The sequence below is a fragment of the Symphalangus syndactylus genome, chromosome 3, assembly GCF_028878055.3.
Source record: "Symphalangus syndactylus isolate Jambi chromosome 3, NHGRI_mSymSyn1-v2.1_pri, whole genome shotgun sequence".
NCBI lineage: Eukaryota > Metazoa > Chordata > Mammalia > Primates > Hylobatidae > Symphalangus > Symphalangus syndactylus.
The window spans coordinates 66,453,670-66,467,074 of NC_072425.2; the positions used below are offsets into that span (position 1 = coordinate 66,453,670).

Here is a 13,405-nt window from a genome sequence, read left to right on the forward strand (position 1 = left end):
GAATCTAATGCACACGAGGCATAGCTCAGGCGGTGATGCCTCCCACTCACTTGCTGTGCGGCCCAGTTCCTAACAGGCCAGTGACTGGTGCTGGGCTGTGGTCCTGGGGGTTGGGACTGCTGCTCTAGGACACTTAATATGCTTCATATGTTTTTTTTGATCACCGTTTAGGAGCACATTAGAGGATATGAAAAAAATTTCCTGTTGAGGCCAAACACTCCTGAGACCATGTGACCTTAAAGTATGTAATGACTTTGAGAAAAAGTTTTTTAGTAAAAAAAAATCACTGCACACCACACATCAAAATATGTGTGTTTATTTTGTTAGTTAATTGTAAAAGGTAAAACCTTGAAAGCTAGAATAAAATATATATGTTTGAGCCTTTTTAAAGACATAAATCACTAAAGGAAAGCTTAGATGAATGACCATAATTGTTTCTTTCATAGTGCAAATTTATGCATCAGTTTTGTCAACAAATGAAAATAAAATGACAAATTGGGGAAATATTTGTAAATATTTGTAAAAAATTGTTAATTTTGTGTTTAAAAACTACATTGTTTTAAAAAACGAGTAGGAAAAACAGCAAGTCCTTAAATAATTAAAATGAAAGGGCAAGTTCATAGAAGAAATAGAAATGGACAAGAAAAATATGAAGCATGTTTCTTCTCAAAAGTAAAGATGTAAATTAAATTTAGTTCTGTCTCTCAAATTTGTAGGAGTTAAAAATATATAGTATTTTCAAAAGTGAGGTGGGGAATGGGTCTGTGGATGTGTCAGCTGGTACAGTTACAGGACTGCCAGATCCTGCACAAAGATTACGTCCTTGGTCTAATCACATTTCTACGATACTCTCCTAAGGAAGTAGAGATTCAGGCAGAGATTTTTGTTCAGGGATGTTTATCAGAGCATTATTTACAAAAGCAAAAAATTAGAATAGCTCAAAATGTGTTATGACAGGGTAATTTTTAAATTATCACACATCTTTATGGTTTTTTTCAGATAATCATTATTAACCATTTCTGAAGAATAATTAGTATCAGAGAATAATTGTCATAGTATGTTAAGTGAAAAATAACAATAAAGTATTGTTGGTTTTAAAAAAATTTTTTTTGTGTGTAACAGGGCCTTGCTTTGTCACCCAGGCCGGAGTGCAGTGATGTGATCTCTGTTCACTGCAGCTTTCGCCTCTTGGGTTCAAGTGATTCTCCCACCTCAGCCTCTCAAAGGGACTACAGGCGCACATCACCACACCAGGCTAATTTTTTTTTTGTATTTTCAGTAGAGACAGGGTTTCACCATGTGGCCCAGGCTGGTCTTGAACTCGTGACCTCAAATGTTCCACCCACCTTGGCGTCCCACAGTGCTGGGATTACAGGCATGAGCCACCACACCCAGCCTGTTGCAGTTTTATTTTAGAACAAGAACAGGAAAAAGTACATTTACCTAGAAAAAAAAGACTGGAAAGAAATATATCAAAATGTTCAAGTTTTAAAATTTTCTGTAACAAATATTTGTAAGTTTTATTAATAGGAAAATGTTTAGTATATGAGGACACAAGATCAGGAGCTCTGGACAGATAAGAGACCTTGGTAGGTTCCAGTCTTATCTTCTCCCTCATTAGCTGTCAACCAGCAGAATCTTTGAATGAGTCGGTTCCCTCCTTAATAAAATCAGTGGGTTCAGGGCTTCTCAAACCTTTTCTCCAAAATACATCCAGAGGTAGAGAGAGTGAACATATACTCTTAGGGGGAAAGAATAGGAGTAAGTTGAGCAGATTGGCTCAAAGTAACTTGCTAACAAGTTTTAGCATGAAAATTCATGTAAACTTCCTGTTCTCCAAATTATACTGATGCTAGTTTAAAAAAATGTTTAAATTGAGATATTTATATACCATAATTTACCATTTTATTTTTATGTATTTATTTAGAGACAGAGTCTCACTCTTGCCCAGGATGAAGTGCAGTGGTGTGATCTCAGCTCACTGTGATGTCCGCCTCCCTGGTTCAAGTGATTCTCCTGCCTCAGCCTCCCGAGTAGCTGAGATTATAGGTGCCTCACCACGTCTAGCTAATTTTTGTATTTTTAGTAGAGACAGGGTTTCACCATGTTAGTCAGGCTGGTCTCGAACTCCTAACCTCAAGTGATCTGCCCACCTCGGCCTCCCAAAGTGCTGGGATTACAGGTGTGAGCCACCGTGCCGGACCTAAAATTTACCATTTTAAAGTGTACAAATTTATGTTTTTTAGTATATTCAGGAAGTTCTGCAACCAACTGATGTTAGTTTTTAATACACAAATGTTTACTACGGGCACTCCAAGAAAATGCTCTTGTACCTTTGAGTAACCTTGGATGATCAGATGACTCTTCTGGGAGGATTTTACCACACTGAGAAGTCCAGGACTGACATGACCTTCTAATACTTTCAGTGAATGAATTTTCAATGTGTTTTGCATATCTTTTCCTTTAAAACAACTTAACTGGATTAGTTATTATTAATAGTCCTGGTTACCACTAAATTACATGTCCAGTTTCCACTTGTAGTTGGTTATACTAAATTCAGTTCTGTGTTAGATTTTAAAAATTGTCTAGGATCTTCTGCACGACCATGCTGGGGACAGTTAGGGACAAATGGTTAACTGTACTCAACTCTTGCCCTCAACAGACAGTCATTAAAAGATGGGAAGTTATGGCAACTTTGGTCTTAGAGCTGCTGTGTTTCAAATGCAGGTTTTTAATCTAAGTAGAGGAAAATGTGCAGAAAACAGAATACACATATTTTAAAGTAGATATAGCCTGGAATGATTGAGTGTTGATTCAGTGTTACTGCATACTTTTATCTTTGCAGGTGTGGATTGATGATGTGCTTATTGGTAGAAAATGTCTCCATAAAATTTCTAGTTCTACTTTATCCAAGTGTATGTGAAAGTAGCCCAAGTTCAGATGAGGTGGTGCTGAGATTTCATGTTTCAAACTCTTAGCTTAAACCGGTGGACCTGAAGTACAGTTACTCTATAATTCAGCTCCGTGAGTCTTGGGTTTTGTTCTTGGCTGTTGTTTATCTGGGTGCTGACCAATTAAGAGAGGGGGCATTCGTCCTGAGCCTTACCATTCATTAAGGTCTTCAGATTAGACTTCTGATAGTTTGACAGTATCTCCAGATACAGTCATGAAAGGCCCTGGCAGTGTGAAATAAATATATTCATTGTATAACTTTAAATGCCACAGTTTTGGTAACTGTTTTGGCATAACAGAGACCCTTGAAAAAAAAAAGGAGAAGTGGTATGGGCTTCCCTCAGTCTGTGAGAGGCCCTGGTAAGGTGTATTTCTGCCCCCACCCCCTTTTTTTTCTTCAGAATAAAGATGATAAACCGTGTAGAACCTTGAAGTTCCTGGTAGTATTCAGTGATTGTTTTCCAGGGCCCTTGTATGGAAATGGGCACCAGCATCCTTCAGAGCAGTGGCAGTAATAACTGACATTTTTTAAGCATTGAGCAATGCTTCTGTATATGTGATTTGGCCTTGGCAGCTCTTTTGATAACATAATAGCCCAAGAAGCCAGTTCAAGTGAGAGAAGGAACCAATGAGTCCATGATTGCTTTCAACAATAAATGCTAATTTATTACCATTAAGAAGGTAACATATGATTGGATTTAAAATGGTCATTTTTGTCAACTATTTGCAGACTACATCATGCAAATAGGCAAAATAATCAGTGTAAACATATATATGGCTTATGTGAATCAGACACATAGAGTAAATACAGATTTTTGGCAGAACTTGTATGTGGGAATCCTGTTGTGTTGAAAAGATCTTGGGGGGAAAAAGGCATAAAATGGAAGCATCAGATTGCGTGAGAGTGTGTGTCTAATGTGATGTATTCTAACAGCTTACAAAGTGATGCACTATATCATAGTATATTGAGTTTGTGTTTGATGTTTGTTCTGATGGAAGGAGATGTGAAATGAACTGGGGATTGCTCTCTGTGCTTTATCCTGATCTAGCGAATAGGGAAGAAAAATTAGTATTCCTTATAGCCAATTATGCACACTGGATGAAGTGGCCTTTTTCATAGCATGGTTCTTAAATAGTCTCATTTCTGGGTAATCTCATTTCTGGGTATTTAGATGAGCTGGGATAAGAAAAGGCAGTGTACTTGCCTGAAGGTACAAATAACTTTTATGGGGATATTTTCAAGTCATATTTATATAGACCATTGAAAGAGCAGGGTTTTTTCTGGGACTCACACCCTGATGTGTGTTCATTTGCTTGTTAAAGTTATTAAATGACTTGATTGGAGATATATTTAAATTAGCAAAAATGAGATCCTTATCCCTCCCCTAGATATTTTATGTAAGGGCTTGTCACTAGATTTTATAGTACCAGTGGTCTTGGAAACAGAGTCATATTTCTTTAGATTGGTCAGAGTTATTTGTGCTTTTCATTGCCCTGTGCTGTGAAAAGACGTTAGTCATCACTGCATTCCTGAAATAATCTACTAGTAGAAAAGTCTGCTTTTTTTCATTCAGAGATAGAGAATTGTGAAGTCTCTTATGGTTTTCATTTTCATGTGGCCTCAGGAAACAACATAATTTTATGTAATTTGGGAACAGCTGTTTTTTTATTATACCAAAATTTTTCATACTAATCAGGACTAGATTGTTAAAATGTCCATTTCAAACTCAGAGAGTATTGTATAATTCTGTAAAAATAGGAGAATGACACATGAAATTTGGCTTACACATTTGTTAGAAATAATTCATTTGTCTCTGTCATAGAACTGCATGGAACAAAGAAGCTGAGTTTTTTTCTTTGTTGATGTTTTAGTCCATATGCATTTGGCCTTCCCTATTCGTGGGTTCCATATCCATGGATTCAACCAACGTTAGATAGAAAATATTTTTTAAAAACCATAAAAACAATACAACAGTAAAAATAATACAAATGACAATACAGTATGACAACTATTTACATAGCATTTACATTGTATTAGGTATTATAATTTAGAGATATTTTAAAGTATATGGGGAATATGTATAGGTTATATGCAAATATTATACCATTTTATATCAGGGACTTGAGCATCCTTGGGTTTTGGAGTCCAAAGAGGGGAATCCTGGAACCAATCCCTCATGGATACCAATGTATGACTCTGCTTTTTTGGCTGAATTCTGTTCTAGTGCCAAATAATACCATAATTTCCTACTTTTATTATTCTGCCTACAATATTTGCATCATACAGATTTTTCTTACGTGAAACTTTGCCTTCACTTTGAATTCATAACATTTGTATAATAAAATCAAAGTGTGAACATTAAGTTCTTGAGTGAAATTTACCTGGAACTTAGGGCTGGTCAATTGGAAGATGGCACCAAGATTCAAAATGGGTCCCTTTAACTGAAATAACATTCAGAAATTCAAAATTAGCTTAAAGGGAGAAAAATTGGGTGTAGTCAAAGCCCAGTTGAGATATTTTTAAATTGTGGGCAATAGAAGTGAATTATCCTGGATTTAGGATAATTGTGAAAATCATGCCCAGCCCTGTTTCTTTACCATGATTGGCTTCCAGAAGTGTGTCATGAGAATGAGTTACTGAATAGAAAACACTTTATAAATAAAAGATTTATAGAGAACAGGACAGAGGAGAAAGAGAGGATGCCCTCCATTCCCTTGTATTCCTTGTCCTTCATTTGATTGGTATTTGTACTAGTCAGAGTTCCAGAAGGAAACGGACGGCACACTCCAGTGTGGGGATTGAGGAGTGGACCAGGTGTAAGTAACTTGTAAGAGCTGGTGCAGTAACCTGGGGCCAAGCAATAGCTGGACAAGGCAGGGGAGCAGTTGTTGGAACCCAGAGAGAGCAGCAGTATGGAGAGGGCCACCCAGCAGGAGCTGGGACCTTTTGAAGGCAACATAGCATACCTGTGCTGCCACTGCAGAGAGGAAGCTAGGAGAATAAATGCCCCTTCCTGTTTCTCCTGCTCTCTGGTTTCCTATTGGCTAAGCCCAAGCAGAAGACAGAGTATAACAAAGCTGTTGAAATCCCTATTGGTCAGCCTCCTGGGGGTACCCAGCAAGATGAGATGGTTGAGAAAGGATCCCTGGGTGTGTTTCTGGCCAACAGGAAAATATCTTAGAGTTGATACTTTTATTGTTTTTTCTTTCCTCTTAATTTCTCCTAATTCATTCATTAGTCACATGTTTGGCCCCTACTTGGAGTCTACATTAGTGTAATATCCAGTGTGTGGACAGTGCCCGGGGGCTTGGTGACTAGATCCAAAGAAGTGCCAAATGTTGACTGCTCTTGCCCAACGTGATTTCAATTAAACACATGCCAGTGTGCTTATACTTCATATGATACTTTCTCTTTTTTGGTGGGGGGGTAGGGTAGTTATAAGTATATAAAAATTTCTCAGGTGACCAGGAGAAAAAAGGTCCTGTTGCCTGATATTAACCTCACAAATTAAGATTTCTTCTGTTTTTATTGTGAATTAATGATTGTTTACACTTAGGCCCTCAGAGCAAGCCTTTGGCTCTGGGATCGTGATAATAAAGAAGCAATCGGGATTTTTTTGTCTTATATACTTTTAATTGCTTGGGAGAGTAAAAATACTAGTTTCTATAAATCGTTGGTTGATAATGAGAAAAAATGTTGTAGCTTTATTTCTACTAGAGAGATGGTAGTTTTCAGCCACTTCATGCTTTTGTCCAGTATTCATGGTTGGGATTATAAAACACTCATTTTAAACTTTTTGGATTAATCTTGTTAAATTGGGGTGATAGCATTCACATTACAGCTGTTAATTTATATTTCTAGGAGTTCCAGATCACTTTACTAAAAGTAATAGGAAAATTATTATAAAGGAATCAGCCACTGCAGGACTCTGCGGCTAGAAATAACCTTTCATTGTAACTGTGTGAGGGCTATGTATTTACCAAGACATCTGCAGTCATTTAAGAGGCTTCTATGAAAACTGTAATACTTAATTGAAATTTTGTGATTGTTTATAAAGATAGTAATGAAATCCAACCATCAGAAAAACAAAATGAATTTAGGACAGATGGCGTATTACTAGGTTTTATTTTTTTCTCCCTCCTTCCTTCCCTCCCTCTCTTCCTTCTTTCCTTCCTTTCTCTCTCTCTCTTCCTTTCCTTCCCTTTCTTTCTTTGTTTTTCTCAGCTTTGTAGTGAGGAAATGGCATTAAGGACCCTGATGATACGGACATTCTGTGTTTCATTCTGTTATTCCGTCTTTAATATCCAAATTGGCACTTTTATTTTCTTCACATTTTTGGGGTAAGATAAAGACAGTTATTGTTTTGGAGATCTCAAGGAAATTTGAGAGGGAGTGAGAAACAGGCCCTGAGAAAGGACACATGAAAATAACCACTTACATTTAGAAAAATGAAGTTTTTAGATTTGAATTCATTGTAGGAGAAATATGCTGTCATTTTGTGAAGTGATCCCATTTTTCTGTCTTTTCTTCTTCCCAGGGACATATATAGCTCTGTTAGGGATTACCTTCAGGCTTACGGTAACAGAAAAGTAATATTGAAGATGTGAAAAAGGAGATAGCATAGAAGGGAAAAAAAGCTAGTCACAATAAATTTCTATATAATGTTACTAGTCAAGAATGGAGAGAGGGAAGTAGAACCACCGTTGCTTTCCTGAATTAGGTGATTCCTTGGAATAACTCAGTCGACCAACCTCCCACCAGAAATAAATTCAGGGGATATGTGGTATCTAGAAAAATGATTCTTCTTGTCTTATCAGGATACTGTGTTCTTATGCCACATTTTAAAATTGGAGAAAATGGGCTGGGTGGTGGAAGGCAAGGCTGGTGCACCCCTTGAGGCTAGGAGTTCACAGCCAGCCCAGTCAACCTAGTGAGAACCTGTCTCTACAGAAATTAAAAAAAAAAAAAAAAAAAAAAAAAAAATCAGCTGGGCATGGTAGTGCATGCCTGTAGTTCCAGCTACTGGGGAGGCTGAGGTGGGAGGATCAAGAGACTGAGATGGGATTTCTTTATTTCAGGAGTTCAAGGCTGTAGTGAGCTATGATCACACCACTGCGTTCCAGCCTGCATTACAGAGCAAGACCCTGTGTCTAAAAAAAATAAAATAGGGAACGTGTCTAGAAATTTTCAGACCTTTTTTTCTTATCTCTGTCTAAATACCGTTTGTGTAAGTGCACTGTCATTTCCAGATCCAAATCCTGGCTAATCAACCCAGTGTCCTGGAAGCGTTTCAGATATTCTCCAGGGAACAGAGCTTTATCAAGTTTTATCATGTTCAAAAGATGCTGTTGCCATTGTTTCTTGCAAGATACATGGTTACAAATCACTATCAAAATTCAGTGCTGGGTGGTTTCCAAAGAGGTGACGGGTTTGGGTTTTTCGTTGTTGTTGTTTGAGGTCATCTGCCTTTGAAATAGACTCTCTCCCTCTAATTTTGCTAAATGTTCAGCATAGGTAGCGTTTCCAATTCTAGAGTTGCTCCTCTCAGCAGGCCATCTGGGGATGTTAAATCCAAGGCATGGTATTTGGTTTAGTTATCTGAGAGACTGAGATGGCACTGGGGTCTGATGAGCTGCTATTATTCATCTTTCAGGGACAGGAGAGAGTGGCAAGAGTACGTTTATCAAGCAGATGAGAATCATCCATGGGTCAGGATACTCTGATGAAGATAAAAGGGGCTTCACCAAGCTGGTGTATCAGAACATCTTCACAGCCATGCAGGCCATGATCAGAGCCATGGACACACTCAAGATCCCATACAAGTATGAGCACAATAAGGTAGGTGCGACTCTTCTTTGGAGCAGTCGGCTGAGTGTTCCAGGTGTTCACAATAATGTGACAACACGAGTAGCCTCTTGACATGCCTGGAGTGCATAGGGGGGTTTGGAAATATACATTTTCTATCCCATCATAAATGAGACTTTTAATAGATAATAAGTTATTGATAAATGTCTTTTTCTTAAACCTCTAAAGTTATACCTATAAAAAAACAGATTTGTATTTTTAGTGATATCAATGAAAGGCATATTTGGATGTTCAGCAGTAAATATTTTCAGGTTTAAAACTTGGAGAAGCACATTATGTTAAGGAGACAGTTTGTAAGTATCATAAATTGGCCAAAGTAGGGGATTTCAAAGAGGTGGTGGCCTTGCTTTTTAATACATTGAAAAAAGAATGAAAACAACCTAAAACTATTCTGTCTGGTTTAATTTTGAATTTTGTGATTTTCTTTCAGTAGCACCACAGGCTTCATTTGATTTCAAAATAGGTCCATCTGTCACTTCCAATAACCTTTCCAACACATTTCCCTGCAACTGTGTTAAAGTAACAGAAACTTCTAAAACCACTTGAAAAAGGATTAGGGGAAAAACCCCTAAAATTTTAGCCTTTTACAAAATAAGCACACTTCCAATATCCTCTAACATTATTTCTTGGTTGAAGTAGAATACCATCCCCCTTTTCCCCCGCATGAAAATAAATGCTATAATTGCTCATCCTCTAAATATTAAAGAGATGTAATACCAAACAAGATTGCTATACCTGAGCGTTGTCCCATGTTTGAATTTATGCTGCAGTTGTCCTACATAAAGCTTGTAGGCAGGAACTGGACCTGCACCCAGAGTGTGACTGTCTGTGCTGAGGTTACCAGCCTGAGGGAAGGGATATCTATTTGGAATTTGTTAGAAATGTCTTTGTTGTCTTCAAAAGGCTTTGCTGCCTTCCCATTAATCAATACATCCCCCATGGATGCAGTCTTTGCTCCTCAGGGATTTTAGATATGCTGATCCTATAAGTAAGCCTTGCCTTTTGTTGATAAAACACTGCATTTATACCTATAATTATTTTAGAGCCTTCAATAAGAAATTTTCATTCTCTCAGTACTTTTGATAAATTTACCCTGAAGGATATTTCCATTTTCCAAGATCAGTAAGCAATAGCAAGAAGTTGGGATGTCCAGTGGGACTCATAGATTTAACTCACAAAATGAACCCACAGCTAAAATAAGGCAATTCTGTATACCTTTGCCTCTGTTACCACCCAAAGGCTTCTATAATAAAATACCAAATCATCTTAAAATCAGGCATTTGTTTTTCTTAGATGGTTCCTTGAAATTAACACTGGTTTCTTACCTAATTGATACTTCCATACCTGGTTTTCCAGTGGCAACAGGAATCTTTCCACAAATAACAGAGACCCTCCACAAATAATTCTTCCTGCTTTTATTTTCAAGAGTGAAAAAGAACTGGGCAAGTTTGTGAGCCCAGGAACATGGTAATTGAGCCAGAGTAAGCTGCATGGATATATCTAAGTAGTCTGAATTTGAGAGGATCAGGGTTCTCCCTGACCCAAGAAGTCTCAGTGGTTTCTGAAATCATTAGCATGCTTGTTTCTTTGTAGTTGTAATTGTGTTGAGTTTGTTTGTTTATTTTTTTAATACCAGCGAGTTTTCCAGTTTACAGTCAGTTAATAATATGATGATCTGATTAATTCTGCCTGACTTACCACGTGTGTGCTATTTGTTTTTTATATATACACACCACACTGCCAGTTTAGACACTAAAATATAATCTCCCTGAATTTTATCCCCCAAAATCTTATTTCTTAGACTTTCCAGAAGAATCCTTCAGGACCTTGCCCTGTTGGTAGATTTTCATATGAAGTTCATTTATTATACAGTCATGTAGACGTTAAAGATGGGGTGGAATTTATGCCTTATTCGCATAACACATTGAAGAATATTTAACAAGTTATTTGAACTTTTCATGTCAATTCTTTTTTTTTTTTTTTTTGAGACGGAGTCTTGCTCTGTCGTCAGGCTGGAGTGCAGTGGCGTGATCTTGGCTCACTGCAATCTGCGCCTCTCAGGTTCAAGCGATTCTCCTGCTTCAGCCTCCCAAGCAGCTGGGACTACAGGTGCGCACCACTATGCCCAGCTCATTTTTGTATTTTTAGTAGAGACGGGGTTTCACCATGTTGACCAGGATGGTCTTGATCTCTTGACTTCATGATCCGCCTGCTTCGGCCTCTCAAAGTGTTGGGATTACAGGCGTGAGCCACCTCGCCCAGCCTCATGTCAATTCTAATTGAGTAGACATTACTGTGTTGAATACTATTCAGTTATAAATTGACATCATAAAAAGTTACAATATATGAGTTTTCCTCAGATACCATAATTATCCTCATAAATCCTCCTACATATCATGACTTTAGTGTGTGATGACCTCCCAGTTTCCCATGTTTAATCCCCTTTCATTCATATTACAAATGACTTTCATGTTTGTTTCTTTTTCTCTATGTCATATACATGTTCTAAAGCATCATTCTCCCCTTGCTTCATCCATTAACTTTCTGAACTCTGCCCACTTGTTGCCTTTGTTTGTGCTTGTTAAGGACATCATGTCTACTCCTTCCTTTTCAGCTCAGCTGCCTCTTCTTCCAAGAGTTCTCTGATCGCTTCCCAGCCCCTCATAGTGCTAAGTAATCCTACTCTTCTTTAGCATATCCATAGCGAAGTGTTTGTAATTGCCTAGCTTGTATTGATTATGGTGACTTGGATGTTGATTTTATTTTCCTCACTAGATTCTGAGCTCCTTGAAAGTCAGTATTCATCAGTTCCATCTTTGCATTCATTCTTCATTGTCCCTGGCATTATATCTTGTACATAGTAAGTGCTCAAAAAATACATCTTTTTGAATAGGTAAATTATTTGTGGCCAGGTATGGTGACTCATGCCTGTAATCCTAGCACTTATGGAGGCTAAGACGGGTAGATCACCTGAGGTCAGGAGTTTGAGACCAGCCTGGCTAACATGGTGAAACCCCGTCTCTACTAAAAACACAAAAATTAGCCAGGCGTGGTGGCACCTGCCTGTAATCCCAGCTACTTGGGAGGCTGAGGCAGGAGAATCGCTTGAACCCTGGAGGTGGAGGTTGCAGTGAGCCGAGATCATGCCACTACGCTGCAGCCTGGGCAACAGAGCAAGACTCCATCTCAAAAAAAAAAAATTATTTGTGAGCTTAACAATTGAGAGTCTCCTCGTCTGCCCTAAACTTGTCGAAATGATTATTCAAATCAACAAATAACTCTTGAAATTTCTATGTATAAGGGAATAAATGCTATATACTGTCAGGGATACAGAAAAGTTTAATCAGGGCTGGGCAGAAATTGACAATCCAGAAAGGGAGAAGGGCAGATCTGAGGGAGGGGCACATTGGGAAGAAGGAATGGCTATAATAAATGATCAGAAGAAGGAATTTGCATGTGATGTAGAAATCTCCCAATTTAGCTTGAGTGGAATTCTTATAGAGGAGGACTAGCAAATGGTTTAGAATGTCTCATGAAAGATTTCGCATCCAGGCTAAATTAGGATTTTATTTTCTTATGTTTATTATCTTAATAATAATCTTTTATGTTTTGGTTAGAATTTTCTATAGAAATTTCTGGTTACAAAGGTATATACTTTATAATTTATAAATAGTCTAAAGAATTTGGTGTATATTTAAGAGTTACATGGAGGTATCACATTCTGATTTATATTATTATGACACTAAAGATATAAAATAAATAACTATTTTGGAAATTTGGCTTAAAAACATAACCATTTGGTTTTTTAGTAAAGCTTGACTGCACACACCATCACACTGGCCATAATCTATAGTAGCATAAATAAAGATACTTTCCAATATTGTCCAGCATAACTTTGTACTTGCCTTTGAGCTCCTGTATTTTATAAAGCAAAACATGGCCTGTACATTATATGATCTCTTCTGAACTGGGAAAGTGTTCAGTTTTGTTTGCTGTGAAATTGGTTCTGGCTTTTGGAATGCCACCCCGGGGTAACTGAGGTTTCTATTGCTCCTGCTTACTTGTTATTGCTTGAACTGAGTCCTGCCTGGTTAGCTGGCTGGAGGGTGCTGTGGTCAGGGGGAGTCCAGTCCACAGTCTCTAGACCAAATGGTGTGGCATTGCATGCCCTTTGTCAACAGATTGCAGAATTAGTAAGGAGCTTGTAATTGCACATTTTACCAAAAGAAAGATGAATTCTTCCCCGAGTGTGTATCTGTTGTCCTGTTCTTGTACTTTTTGCCAAACAAGCAGTGTTTATAGGTGAGCTGCTTGGACTCAGCCCAGGTGAGAGAAGACATACGTCTTAGGACTTCTGAATAGTCTGTGAACTAGGGTTTGTTTATTCCTAAATATTATTTTGCATTTTCCCTGAACACAAATATTGATAACTAGTGATAAAAAGGGATTAAGTATTTGTCACTTGGTCAAATCAAAAGCCGTATTTAAGGCTCCACTAGGTGCAAGGCATTTGACTGTGAGATAACTGTCATTTCTTAGTTTCCAAAAGAAAGAATTTTTATCCGTTATTTTATGGCTTTTTTTTTT

The 13,405-nt window shown here is 37.8% G+C and overlaps 1 protein-coding gene across 2 annotated transcripts in view; it reads left to right on the top strand.

The window, feature by feature from the left end:
* GNAQ (G protein subunit alpha q) overlaps window positions 1–13,405 on the top strand; it is a 319,183-nt gene that overhangs the window by 103,256 nt on the left and 202,522 nt on the right. For both annotated transcript variants that reach the window (XM_055272199.2, XM_063636973.1), the window contains exon 2: window positions 8,607–8,791. In XM_055272199.2, the coding sequence (XP_055128174.1) occupies window positions 8,607–8,791 (185 nt within the window). The remainder of the gene's footprint in view (window positions 1–8,606; window positions 8,792–13,405) is intronic.